Source organism: Crocuta crocuta, unplaced genomic scaffold (genome assembly GCF_008692635.1).
Source record: "Crocuta crocuta isolate KB4526 unplaced genomic scaffold, BGI_CrCroc_1.0 scaffold61, whole genome shotgun sequence".
NCBI lineage: Eukaryota > Metazoa > Chordata > Mammalia > Carnivora > Hyaenidae > Crocuta > Crocuta crocuta.
The window spans coordinates 7,383,721-7,396,743 of NW_027528369.1; the positions used below are offsets into that span (position 1 = coordinate 7,383,721).

The following is a 13,023-nucleotide window of genomic DNA, read 5'->3' on the forward strand; positions in this document are numbered from 1 at the left end:
CCCCCCCCCCCCCCCCCCCCCCCCGATTCCCCTGCAGTGACCACATCCAGCCGAGAGCGAGCTCACACACGCCTGTCCAGACACGCCAGGCTGCGGGTGCATCTCCGGCTTTCCGCCCCTGGGCTCCGCGACCTTGCAGGAGCCGCTGGCCCGCAGGCTGGCTCAGCCGGGCCGCGGCGGCCTGACCCTTGACAGGAGCGTCAACCAGTGGAAGCCGAGGGACCTAGGTCCCTGCCTCCCGCACATACCCCCGCGGCCTTCCTGAGGCACATCCGCATGGGTCCCTGGACAGGTCTCCCCAGCTCTGTCTCCTGAGGACACGCCAGCGCCCAGGACCCACAGACTCTGGCACCGCACAGGACGCCATGCGGGGAGCAGGGGGCCGGTCTCGGAGCCACGGCCAAGCGCAGGGGTCGGGAGAAGACACGTGGCTGTGGCAGGACATCGTCCAGCCCTCCCTCACGGTCGTGCCGGGTCTCCTGGGCCCCGTTTCTCCCGCTTTTACACCAGGGACCGGAGCACGGCTCCCGAGGACGGGGCTGCCCGGCCAGGCCCGCGCTGGCTGCTGCTCTCCGGGCGCTGGAAGGGCAGGCAGAGGAGCACTGGCCTCACGCCCACGGGCCGGGGAGCGGGACGCACGCCGCGCTCGCCGCAGCCGTGGGAGGGTGAGGCGGCCGCCCAGGCCCAGACANNCCGCCCAGGCCACGACAGGGTGAACCCGGAGCGCGTGGCGCTGGGGGCACAGATGCCGCGCACGAGGGACACGTGCCGCAAGACCCCGTTGGAAGGAAACGCCCGAAACAGGCAGACGCACAGGGAGAGCTGTGGAGCCAGGGCGGGGGGAGGGCCGGCCACAGGCACGGGGCATCGGATGGGCCCCTGCAGGGAATGAGTGAGTCAGCTGCCACGGGAGTTATGCCTCAAGACAGCTGTTTAAAAATAGCCATGGAAGGGGCGCCTGGGGGCTCAGTTGAGGGTCCAACTTCGGCTCAGGTCATGATCTCACAGTTCATGGGTTCAAGCCCTGCATCGGGCTCTCTGTGCTGACAGCTCAGGGCTTGGAGCCTGCTTCAGATTCTGTGTCNAGGAGAACCGGCTGAGGCAAAGGTGAGGGGGGCAGCCCTTGGAAGCATCTGGAAAGCGGCCCCCACGGTGCAAGCCTGCCGCACCATATGGTGCCCGGGTGCAGGAGGGAGGGATGGAGGCCGCGTCCAAACCGCTGACAGCAAAATCAACGCTTTAGATCTTTCAAAATATTGGGCGTGCAAGAAGCAATGTGAGAAATTCCTGTGAGCAGCTTGCTGAGCCCCAGAAGCGAGGTTTCGGCTGATTTATAAGGAAGATAAATGGAAATGTTCCAGGGTTTGGGTTTTTTTTTTCCTGTTTTGTTTTTTTTTTCAAAAATGATCCTCAAAGAAAACACAAGATGAAAAGCAGAAACAGGAGCTGGATGACAGAGAAGGGAAGAAAAAGTCTGGCTGGGAGGCACTGCTGTCAGGCTGGACCACTGCCCCTCCCCCGCCCCCCACCGTGAACTCAGTTTTACTCTGGGACCGTTTTGGTGGTGGTGGTTATTCTTAGGACAGAGGCAAATCCTCCCTATAATCAACCATGAAAAGAAAGCTGCCACTGACCACTTCCAGCCAGGAGACTGGAACCCCCTCGAGGGAGGAGCCCACGGCCTCCACCGCACCCCTCCAGCACCATGTGGGGCGCCCGCCTCACCCCTGAAGTTCACCCACTGCGCCTGGGGCCTCCCCTCCTCGGCTCACTAGCTGAATGCCGTCCCCTTCACCTGTTGCCTCCCACCATTTCGCAAGCTTCGAGCATCCTGGAAAAGGGCGCTCTGAATCGCCCGGGGCAGGGTGGCCTCAGAAGCCGGTCCCCTGGATGCCACACCCTCCCTCTGTGACACTGTCAGACTCTGCATAGCGTGTCCGGTATGCCACGCCGCCCAGCCCCCCGGCCGCAAGCCTCCTGAGCCAGGATCCTTCCTCTCCAAGGCGCGGGGGGCAGGATCCACCTACATACAGGCGTCCCGTACAAGTGGGTGGTCACAGGTCTCCAGTCACAGTGACAGCCCCGCGAGAATCTTGCAGAGGAGGGAGCAAGTTCTAGATCCCCACCCCGGACCCCGGACCCAGCAAATGTGCTGCTGGTGTTGGCGAGGCCAGGTTCCCAGGTTCAACAGCAATCCAAACCTCACTGAGCCCACAACTGACATGCACCGTTTCCAGAAGGCAGCCCATCTCATCCTACAACAAGTCTTCAACCTTCTTTCCTGACGTTGGGGGGGGCGGGGGGGCGGNGGGTGGCCACACTCTCCCGAGGGAGCAGAGGGTCACCACAGCCCTCCACGAAGCCAGGCTCCTCCACACACACGCTGACATTACCTGGAATCCGAAGCAGATTGTGGGGAAGACGCTAAACACGGAGGTCCAGGAGGAGGGGCTGCAAATAGACAAGAACAGGTGTTTCTTAACAGAAAGTTCAACTCCAAACCATCTCCACTTGAAGAGGAGGTTTCAGCAGTACCAGGAAAACGTAACTCAGCCAGGCTGTGAGAGGCGTTTTAATTACAAGGATGCATATTACACGTTGCATCTTTTAAACACAACTGTGCTGACATTGGTTAACTTGACCTTCTCCACGCAGGACGGGGCTAGAAGGAGTTCCCAACTTCCCACTGCGGCTGCCTGTTCCCATCGAAGTTAGGGGCTGGGGCATAGGCAGCATCCATCAAATCCAGCAGGGCAAGGACGGCTTGACCGCTACCCAAGCTGCTGAGAGGACGGAGTACACAGGGCAGAACCTTCAGGTCCAGCCCCCTCAGGGGCCGGCAGCCAGGGCCCCCCCTCCCAGCTTCCTTTGACGAGGAGTTCTGGGTACCAGCCTCCAGCACCTCGGGGGACATAGTGGAGTGAGGTGGAAGCAGCACCTGCTGGCCTTGGTCCCCATCACCTCCTGCCCATTCCTCTCTTCCCCTTCTCAGAAGAACGCTCCTCCCTGCCTCTCTCCCCCACTCCTCTGGACCTAATCCACCTGGGCCCTCACTCCCTTCTCCTGCGCTGATGAAGCTCGTCACATCACCAGCAGCCTCCAGGGCTAAATTCCCTGCTGGGATTCGGTCCTACGGGACCCAGCAACAGCATTTTGGTGGCAGTCACCCCCATCTTCTTGAAATTCTGTTCTCCAACTGCCGAGACCCACTGTCTATCATCCTCTACGCTGGGTTGAATAGCATCCCCCCAACTTATACCCATTGGGAACCTTGGAACAGAGCCTTATTTGGACATAGAGCCTGTGCAGATGTCATTAGATAAACCGAGATGAGGTCACACTGGAGTGGGGTGGGGTCCTTGCTGGAAGGGGAAACAGAGGCAAGGGAAGAAGGTCCTGGGATGATGGAGACGGAGACAGAGGGGCGCATCTCAGTGACAAGGGACGCCAGTGATCACTGGGGCCACCAGAAGCGGGAAGGGGCAGGAAGGAGCCTTTCCTGGAGGCACTAGAGGGAGCAGGGCCTGGCCACACCTTGACTTTGGACTTCTAAACTCAACTGAGATACACTCTGCTCTTCTCAGCCTCCCAGCTGGTGCCCATTGTTTCCAGGACCCCAAGGAAGCTAACCCATCTGCCAGCTTCCCCTCCTTTCCTTCCAGCAGCTCTGCCTCCCGTCCCTAACCTCCCAGTGCTGGACTCGGTACCCCTGGCGCAGAGTACAGTTCTCACCCAGGCTGATGGCCTTAAATGCCACCTCTGGGCCAACGCCAACCACGTTTCTCTCTCCAGTTCAGCCTCCTCTCTCTGACCTCCAGACACAAAGGTCTGACAGGTCACCTGACATCTTCATCTGAGATCTCAAAATTGCCTACACCCTAACACATCCCCACGTGACTTCCTCCCCGGGTCCCCGCTCCTGCCTTATCACCCCAGGAAACCGCACTTTCCCAGTGCTCCAGCCCAACGCTCAGAGTCGCCCCAGCCTCTTCTCCTTCTGATGTCCCGGTTCCAATCCGTCGACCAAGAAGGGCCACGTAATTTGTGGAGCCTGGTGCAAGATGAACATGGGGCCCCCTGTTCAATTAAGAATTTCAGAAAGGTGGGGTGCCTGGGGGGGCTCAGTCGGCTAAGCGTCCGGCCTCGGCTCAGGTCATGATCTCATGGTTCGTGGGTTCGAGTCCCACATCAGGCTCTATGCTGACAGCTCAGAGCCTGGAGCCTGCTTCAGATTCTGTCTCCCTCTCTCTCTCTGTCCCCCCCCCCCATCATCCTCTGTCTCTATCAAAAATAAACATTAAAAAATTTTTTCAGGATAGTGGGGCACCCTGGGTGGCTTAGTCGGTTAAGTGTCCAACTTCAGCTCAGGTCATGATCTCACAGCTCGTGAGTTTGAGCCCTGCATCGGGCTTTGTGCTGTTAGTGCAGAGCCCACTTTAGATTCTGTCGCCTTCTACCTACCTCACTCGTTCATGCTCCCCCCAAAAAAAAGGTTTAAAAAAAGGGGGCGCCTGGGTGGCTCAGTCAGTTAAGCATCCGACTTCGGCTCAGGTCATGATCTCACAGTTCGTGGGTTTGAGCCCCATGTCGGGCTCTGTGCTGACAGCTCAGAGCCTGGTGCCTGCTTTGGATTCTATCTCCGTCTCTCTCTGCCCCTCCCCTGCTCACGTTCTGCCTGTTTCTCTCTCAAACGTAAATAAAACATTAAAACAAAGAACTTCAGGATGGCAACAGCAGGACATTAAAGCAAGCACAGGGCCCTCTGGGTGACGATACTGGTCACATACCCCCAGAGCTGGTTCTGGCATGGTCCTGGCACGAGCAGATGGGTTTCAGCCCTGCTGCACTCAAAATCCTGCAGCCTTCCCAGCAAAACCCGAGCCCTCACCGCCACCCCGCATCTCTACAGGGCACCCCGCCCCTCCCCCGCTCTCGGCCTCACCCAGGCCGGGGGAGGGGAGGGTCGAGGTGCCACACCGGCCCCCACCCATTCCTGCTCACTCCACCCAGGCACCTGTGCCTAGCTGGCCAGCTCTGCTGTCCCCATGCTGTGCGGACACGTCTGCCAACAGCCTAGGAGCCCCAGCCCGGGGGTCTTTTAGTGCTCATCTGTCTGTCTGTCTGTCCCCGGCCCTTGCGAGGAATAGCTGAGTCCGTCCTGAAGAAGGAAAGGGGCCTTCGTCGGGCTCTGTGGAGTCAGAGACGTGCAGGGTTTCACGGGGAGGGGCCAGGGCTCTATGCAAACCACGGGGAGGAGGGTTCCCTCCTCCAGGGATTCCTGCACAGCCCCCCGGGAAGCCAGGACCAGCCGCCCCCTCCCACTCACCTCTGCGCAGGGTGGGGCTCACGAACGAGGCCTTGGGGCCCCATGTAGTACTGCGCCACGATGACCAGGGCCAGGTAGCAGGCGGCCAGGGTGCCTAGGATGCTAACACAGGTGGCACACAGCGTTAGCGGCCTGCAGGGGATGGCCGCAAGGTCACGGGGCCGCCAGCCCCGCCACAGAGAGCCTGGGGTGTCACACAGAGCACAGTCAGAGGACCAGCTCCGCCCACACTAGCCAGGGGTTGGGCAAGGTCCTCACTGCTCTGAGCCTCAGTTTCCTCGTCTGTGCAATGGGGACAGCAGGAGGATGGTTTAGGCCCAGGGGTCAGGTGGGTTGAGTTCCCAACCAGGACGACACCCGACAGCTGCAGCAGCTTCAGGAGCTGCCATTTCAGCAACACAACATGCGCTCAGACGTGGCTTCCACGTCGGGACGCCTTCGGCTCGGCCACACCGCAGCGCTGTGTGCCCCTGACCTCGCTGATGGGACAGGGGAGCCAGGGCTGGAGGCACCGAGGGGACTAGGTGTCCTGCGTGTTGTCACTCGGTCCCAAGTTCTCAGGTGAAAAGTCTACTGCCGTTCACAACGCGACAGGGGAAGGGAGGGCACAAACTCAGATGAGTACTTTTGAAAAAACCAAGTCTGACAAAAGTATACACGTAGGGGCTCCTGGGAGAGTCAGTCGGTGGAGTGTCCGACTCGGGCTCAGGTCATGATCTCACGGTTCGTGGGTTCGAGCCCCGTGTCAGGCTCTGTGCTGACAGCTCGGAGCCTGGAGCTGCTTCCGATTCTGTTTCCCTCGCTCTCTGACCCTCCCCTGCTTGCTCACTCTCTCAAAAAACAAACATTAAAAAAAAAACAAAAAACAACACAAAGCCTCAGACCATCAGATGAAACACAAGTGTGTGTGTCTGGGGTCTCCCCGTGCCTGTGCGTGTGAACCGTCCGTAATGATTCACAGAACTGCAGCCACGTCAACACAGACAGCAGTTTTGTGCTCGGTTTTCCTTCACACATACACGTGATCAGTATCACTTCCTGTCTTTTTTCTCTTCTCCAAGTGGGAGGTCCAGAGCTGGCCGCCCCAATCCCCGGTGGGGAGAACCGCCCCCCCACCCCCCCAGATGCTGGCGGAGGTGGGGATCCGGTCGGAGCCGCCACCCAGGCAGGAAGCGTCTGCAGACCCTGTACCTGGTGTACTTCTGGAACCCGATCTCGCGCGGGACGGACAGGGGCAGGATGACCAGCATGGAGAGCAGGGACAGTGTGAGGCGCTGGTCCACGTACCNCAGCCACAGGGTTCCCTGCTCCGGGTCGGGCTGGGGTTGGCCGTGGCCACGGAGTCTGCTTGTCCCGAGCCACCACGGGGTGGGGGAGGAACCTGCACACAGATTCATTCAGCAGCCATTCGGGGAGCTTTGCCCGCTGGGCCACAATCCGGCGTGGTCCTGCCCTCGAGCACCTGGGCCCTCATCTTATAGAAAATCCTTTTTTTTGTTGTTCAGGAGCCNGGATGGTTCACCAGCCACTTGGGGACACTTGCTGTGCTGTACGGTGACCTTCCTTCATTCACCAGACGGAAGCCAGCCGTGCGTACAAGCGAAGGCCTTCTCAGAGTAGCTTGTTTCTACAGAACATCTGCCAGGTTGGGGGGCAGCGACCCCAAGGTGGCTCTACACAGGCACCAGGCAGGAGAGCGAAGCAGGCGTTGCGGGCCACAGAGACCCAGGAACACACGCACCCAGAGGTGCACAGAGACCTCGGGGGGAGGGGGTGCGAGCCCCCACTCTGGGAAGGGGCATGAGCCCCGCTTTTCCCTCTGCAACACCTCAGCCCAGATCCCAGCTCAGATGTCTGAACTCCAGCAGTCCCTCCTAAGCCCTCGCTTTCTAGAACACTCCTTGAGGTCTTTCAGCACCTGTCACTTCTAGGTCATCTGTACCCACGTCACACAAAGACACCAAGCACCCCAACCTCCACAAGCACCCCCGATCTTTATTTGGCCCTCCTGCCAAGAAGCCCGGACTTGCCTGCAGAGAGACACACCCCTGGCTACCTATCCCGAGCCTGTGGAGGAGGTCCGTCCCCTCACAGATGCCGGGTCACCCCAGCTGCCCTCCTGCTGAGCCTGAGGGCAGCCCCAGAATCCTTCACACTGCACCGCCAGCAGGTGACCAGAGGCAAAACCAGGTATGACCTCTACTTGACACCGGCAGGCAGGGCACTTCTGTACCCCTTTACCCAACGGGAGGTTCAGATTTACCAACCTCCATGCTTTTCCCGATAAAAGCACTCCCTTCCCCAAATCAGGGGCACCTTGAACTTCAGTACCGCCAGCACTGGGGGCCTTCTCTGTGGTTCAGGTGACAGAACAGAACAAACCGCAAAATGGGACAGTGAAATCCAACCCTATCGCTAATTAACACTCCAGTTAAATCTCAACACTCCAGTTAAACACGGAAACCGTCAGGATGATACAAACGCCAGGCTAACGCTAACCTGAAGGACGCTGGAAAGGCTAGATTCGTGGCAAAGAAGATGGACTTGAAGGCCAAGAATTACCAGAGACGATGGTTCATGCTAATAAGGGGACAATTCACGGGTGTGAACCTGTGAACTTCAAACCCCAGGAGGCAAAAGTTGACAGAATTCAAGGGTCAAATACACAAACCCACGAACAGCTGATTTTAATGCTCGTCTTTCAAGAACCGATAGAAAAAAAAACACTTGAAAAAACAACCAGGGAGGCTCGAGGATCTCATCAAAGCTGAGGAGCACCTGGAGCGGATGTAGCGTTCTAGAACCACACGCCCCACCACTGAATGCACGTCCCCGAAGGGCGCATGGAACGCCACCAGGATTGACCACGTGGGGGCCAGGAGCCCGAAACCCCCCCGAGTGTGTTCTCCGACCGTGGCACGACTGAGGCAGAAACCAGACAGGGATTTAGGAAGCTCCCACGTAACTGGAAACTGAACCATGCAAGTAAACAACCCCGAGTCAAGGAAGAAATCCCAGCAAGAATTAGCAAGTATGTTGAATGGAACCAAAACGAAACCTACCGAAGCAGGTAGGACGCGGCTAGCGCAGTGTTTGCAGGGAAGTGGTCAAGGGGGGCCTGGGCTCGGTCCTGGATGTCCGTCCCCAGATTCAAGGGGTTACGGCTCGCTCTCCAAAGGGGCTTCTTTGCAGCTGGGCTTCCCTACCTGTAAACTGGACTGTCCCCGCTGGCCGTGCGCACAGCCCCGCCCCCTCCACGGCCCCCAGGGTGCCGCTAATTACCACTCCCTCTGCCACGACTCAAGGCGCTCAGGCACGGCCTTGGCCTCTGCTGTCCCCCCAAGGCCCCACCCAGTGCCTACGTCCCGAGCATTGACCAGAAGACCCCCCAGGGACCCCCCCCTCCACGTCAGTACTTACGCTTCTCCAGCTGGTCCCCAATCACCCTGAGGAAGGCCACGGAGATCATGAGCAGGTTGACGATGAAGCAGGCCTCACACAGCTTCCCCAGGGCAGGGCCACACAGCCCTCCAACCACACCCTGGTAGGTCGTCTGGCCGCTGATGGAGGCGGCATAGCCCAGGATGACCAGCCCGCTGATGAGGAAGACCAGGGACACCTGCGGAGCGGGACCGTGGGGCCAGGGCGCACCCGGTGCCTGCCACCCGAGCCAGCTGCCCCTCGGGCCTTTTGTTTTTAATCGAGTAGGTTCTGTGCCCGACAGGGGGCTAGAACTCACGACCCTGAGATCAGGAGTCGTACATGCTCCATGCTCTACCGACTGAGCCAGCCAGGCGCCCAGCCCCTCGGGACTTTGATACCACTCTCCACCAGGCTGGTCACCCACAGAGGCCACCTGCAGACCGGGGACTTCTACCCGATGTGCCACCAGGCTCTCCCCTGCCCAGAGACCAGAGCCACAGGGTAAGCGACAGTCGGGGCCTCTCGTATGCACCTGAGATTCTCACTATCCTGCCCCAGCTGGATACGTGAGGCATCAGAAACCCCGAGAACCTCCACCACTCTCCTAAAAGCCCCCGGGTTGTGGGTTAAGAGAACTGAATTATCAGAAGAGCTACAGCCCACCCACTTGCACACCCCGACCCGTGAGGGCCGAGAACACACCACCGTGCCCCGGGCTCTCTCCTGTCCCGTCCCCAGAAGAAACCCCTGACCCATCTCCCATGGCTATTTTCATACGCTGGCCACTACACAGGCTAGGACCGGGCAGTTTCCCGCAGGACAGAAAAGGCCCCGTGGCCATGATCAGCTGATCGCCTTAGAAAAGCATGGAAGGTCAGGTCTGTGGACCAGCCTACCCCACAACAGTTGCTAATCCTCGGGAACAGAATCTTTGCAAATAAAATGAAGCTGTGCTAATGAGCAGCCCTTCTCTGTTGGGGCCATGCCGCCCTAGCCTTTCTGGGAAGGGAATTCAGGCTGCACCTGCCGCTGGCGGGACGTCTGGGACGGGGCAGGAGGCCTGGGCTGGACGGTGGGGGTGGGGAGGTCACAGCACCTTACACCCCATCCGACTGCACGCAGGGCTCAACCTGCATCATGGAGCTGTTATCGGCCGCAGAGGAGCCAGTGGGCCAGGGGACGGCTCGGTGAACACGGGTCACTTGATGCAGGCACCTGCGAGGCCTCTACCTCCCCCCCACCCCCCAGCCTAGGGGTGTTCTCCTCCCGGGGCTGTGGCGGGGTGGCCCTGGCCCACGGCAGCTGAGCACAGAGCCGACCCAAAAGTCTCCAAGGGGCCGTACCTACGGCAGGCAGCTCCCCAGGAGGGATGCTGAGAATCCCTGCCCGGATCCCACCCCAGGGGACCCCCCGCCCCCCAAACGCTCCGCACATGCTTACCAGCTCCACCAGGAAGGCGGGGGTCAGCCCACCCGCCCTGTGGAAGGCCCAGGGGAAGTTGAGCAGGCCGGCCCCCAGCGCGGATTTCAGGAGGATGAAGACGGCACCCAGCGAGGACAGAGAGGGGCTGGCGGCCGCGGGGCCCGGCTTCTCCGCGAGGCCGGGGCTGCCGCCCGTCGGCCCCTCCATGGCTAGAAGCAGCAGCGGGGTGGGGGGAGGCGCCGTCTCCATGCTGCCTTCCTGGCTGTGACAGCCCTCGCTCCCCAAGTCAGAGTCACACGTCTGTCCCAGCGGCCCCACGCCACGGGCTACCTCGCGCTGCCCCTTTCGGTGACCCGTTCCCAGGCCCCGCGGCCTCGGCTTATCCTCACCAGGGGACCCCCTACTCCATCCGCTCCCAAGCCCCCACCCCAGCCCCTCGCCCTTACCCGCAAATCCAGACTTCAAGGTGAGATGGTCATCAGCCATGAGGGACAGGGCTCAGGCTCGCTCGAGCGGGTTCAGCTGCATTTCTGGGGTCCCACTGGGGGAAGACGGAAAGTTCTAGCTGTGCCAGAGGTGGGGAAACGATTTGCCAATCAAGGGAGCCCTAGAGAACCTGTGCTGGGGTCATCCCAACACCAAGAGGGACAAGGACAAGAGTTGCAGCTTCTACGACTCCCAGCCTGTGGGGGGAGGGGGTTGGTCTTAAGATGCCCTCCCCTCCCCCACCCGGGTGAAGGCCCCTCCCAGGAGGCGGGGCTTCCCTGGCTGCTGAGGGTCTGATGGAGGGTGGCTGGGAGAGCAGGAGGGGCAGGCCGGTCACCCAAGGACCCGGGCCCAGGATCCCTCTCTGAGGCCCCCGGTCTGAGGGAGGGGCTTGGAGAGAGCGCGGAGCTCAGCTAGAGCATGTGATCTCTCCAAGCCTCGTTTCCACCTACAAAGGGGTCCACGTGCCCACCTTTCAGTACACAGTGGCTGTGCAAAGGCCCAGGCGGTCAGCGGGCCCTCCGCCCCCGAAACGAATGTGCGTGTGAATCACCCGCGGTCTTGTCTGAAGGCAGATTCGAATTCAGGGTCCCCTCAGCGGAGCCAAGATTCCACGTCACTCCCAAGGTTCCGGGAGGCGGGTGTCGCTGGTCTGGACCGGACGTTGAGTAGACACGGCTTCTCCGACCTGCTACACTGTCAGCTGAGATGAGAGAATAGGAAATTGTCCTAGTCTGGAAAATAGGAGTCCACGAAGGTCCCATCTGGAACTCAAACGTGAATCTGCTTACTCCCGGCACCAGGTTCGAGTCCTCTTGAGGGCGTGTTACAACCCAGCGGGGGGTCTGGGGCGGGGTCTGAGACTGCATTTCTCGGCAGCTCCTCGGTGATGCTGGTCCAGGGGCCGCCTCTGGAGGAGTGTGGCTTTCATTTCACCATTGCCGGGGCCGGGGCCTCACCCATCAGTCCTTATCTGGCGGCCGCCAGATCAGCGCCCAGGCCTTTCCTCCGTGTGGTTTCCAACGGTCTCAACCCCCTGACTGTGCCACCAGCAGACTGTTTAGGTCTTTGCAGGCTCCGCGCAGGGCACCGAGGGCATGATGGACCTGCCGAGTGGCAGGTTGGAGGGCGGAAAGGGAGCCGGGAGTGTGGCCCAGGAGCGCACGGCCGGCCCCTGTGTCAGACGCCACCAAGTGAGCAATGCTGGGAACCGGGCCCCGCAGCCCGGGCGCCTGAGTCCTCACGGCGAATCCCGAGGGGGTGACACCGTCGTGCTCCGCACACAGCAGGCACAGCAGGTGGGAGGAGGGGGCTCAGAACGGGTCGGCTGGCAAGTGCCCGGCCTGGGGTTCGACCCTGGGGGCGTCACCCCCAAACTGGCTGCCCGACTGCCAGTGCACAGGGCGGGAGGTGCTGAACCAGTGAGCGAGCACAGCATTCCAGAAGGGAGAAGGCGTGACTTCCCCCGCGCGGGAGTCTCCTGAAGTTGCCGGAACAAACTCACAAACTGGGGGTTTCAGAGTCATGGGAATTTATTCTCTTGCGGTTCTGGATGCTGGAAGCCTGAACCTGAGACATGGGCAGGACCGCCCTCCCTGCAAAGGCTCCAGGGCACGGTCTCTCCTGCCTTGGCCGCGCCCCTCCAGGCATCAACTCCCCGCCCTCTCCTGTTCAAGGGAAGACACCTGCCCCGGAGTCTGAGCCCACTCACATATTCCAGAACGATCTCATCTCCAGATCCTTTCCTGATTGCACCTGCCAAGTGAAAGACTCATTTTCCAAATAAGGTCACAGCCACAGGCCGCAGGGCACACTGCTCAGCACAACAGGGGCCTCTCTTCAGCCCAGTGCTCCTCACGTGGCTGGGGTCCGAGTGCGTTCTCATCTGACGCACACAGAGCACCAGCAAGTCAAAGGTGGAGAGAGAAGGGCTCCATTTTGGAGGAAGAGTCGACCTGCGAGGAGACCAGCACCAGACACAAAGAGCCAGGGTCCAAAGGGTGGGGCGGGGTGACCACGAGACCCCAGCTGCAGGAAGGCTCCCTGGAGGAAGGTGAAGCGGGGGAGGGAGGCATCAGGGGAACAGGGAGTCCCTGTGTGAAGGCTCAGCCAGGGGCCCTGGGAAGGCCTCGGTGTTCTGGGGTCCCCCAGGGTAGAGACCCGGGTCGACCACCCGGGAAAGGCCGTGCTTGCTGACCGGGCGTTTCAAGCCCACCTCTTCCTTCGGGGGGGGTTCCAAAAACGCAAGGAGGTCATGGCCCGGCTGGGGAGGGAGCCGGGCACCAGCAGGGGCAGCTGGAGGGCACAGACCAAGCCCAGTTCGTGCCTCAAAATCTGCCCCGCTCTGACCATCCGCCGCGTCCACC

At 60.6% G+C, this 13,023-nt stretch overlaps 1 protein-coding gene across 1 annotated transcript in view; it reads right to left on the bottom strand.

The window, feature by feature from the left end:
* SLC38A8 (solute carrier family 38 member 8) overlaps window positions 1-11,293 on the bottom strand; it is a 19,388-nt gene extending 8,095 nt beyond the window's left edge. The window contains exons 1-8 of the mRNA XM_077754216.1: window positions 11,130-11,293; window positions 10,618-10,712; window positions 10,190-10,380; window positions 8,747-8,945; window positions 8,585-8,610; window positions 6,518-6,645; window positions 5,327-5,428; window positions 2,394-2,451 (exon numbers count right to left, since the gene is read on the bottom strand). Of these exons, the coding sequence (XP_077610342.1) occupies window positions 2,394-2,451; window positions 5,327-5,428; window positions 6,518-6,645; window positions 8,585-8,610; window positions 8,747-8,945; window positions 10,190-10,380; window positions 10,618-10,657 (744 nt within the window). The 5' untranslated portion in view covers window positions 10,658-10,712; window positions 11,130-11,293. The remainder of the gene's footprint in view (window positions 1-2,393; window positions 2,452-5,326; window positions 5,429-6,517; window positions 6,646-8,584; window positions 8,611-8,746; window positions 8,946-10,189; window positions 10,381-10,617; window positions 10,713-11,129) is intronic.
* Window positions 11,294-13,023: the final 1,730 nt, after the last annotated feature.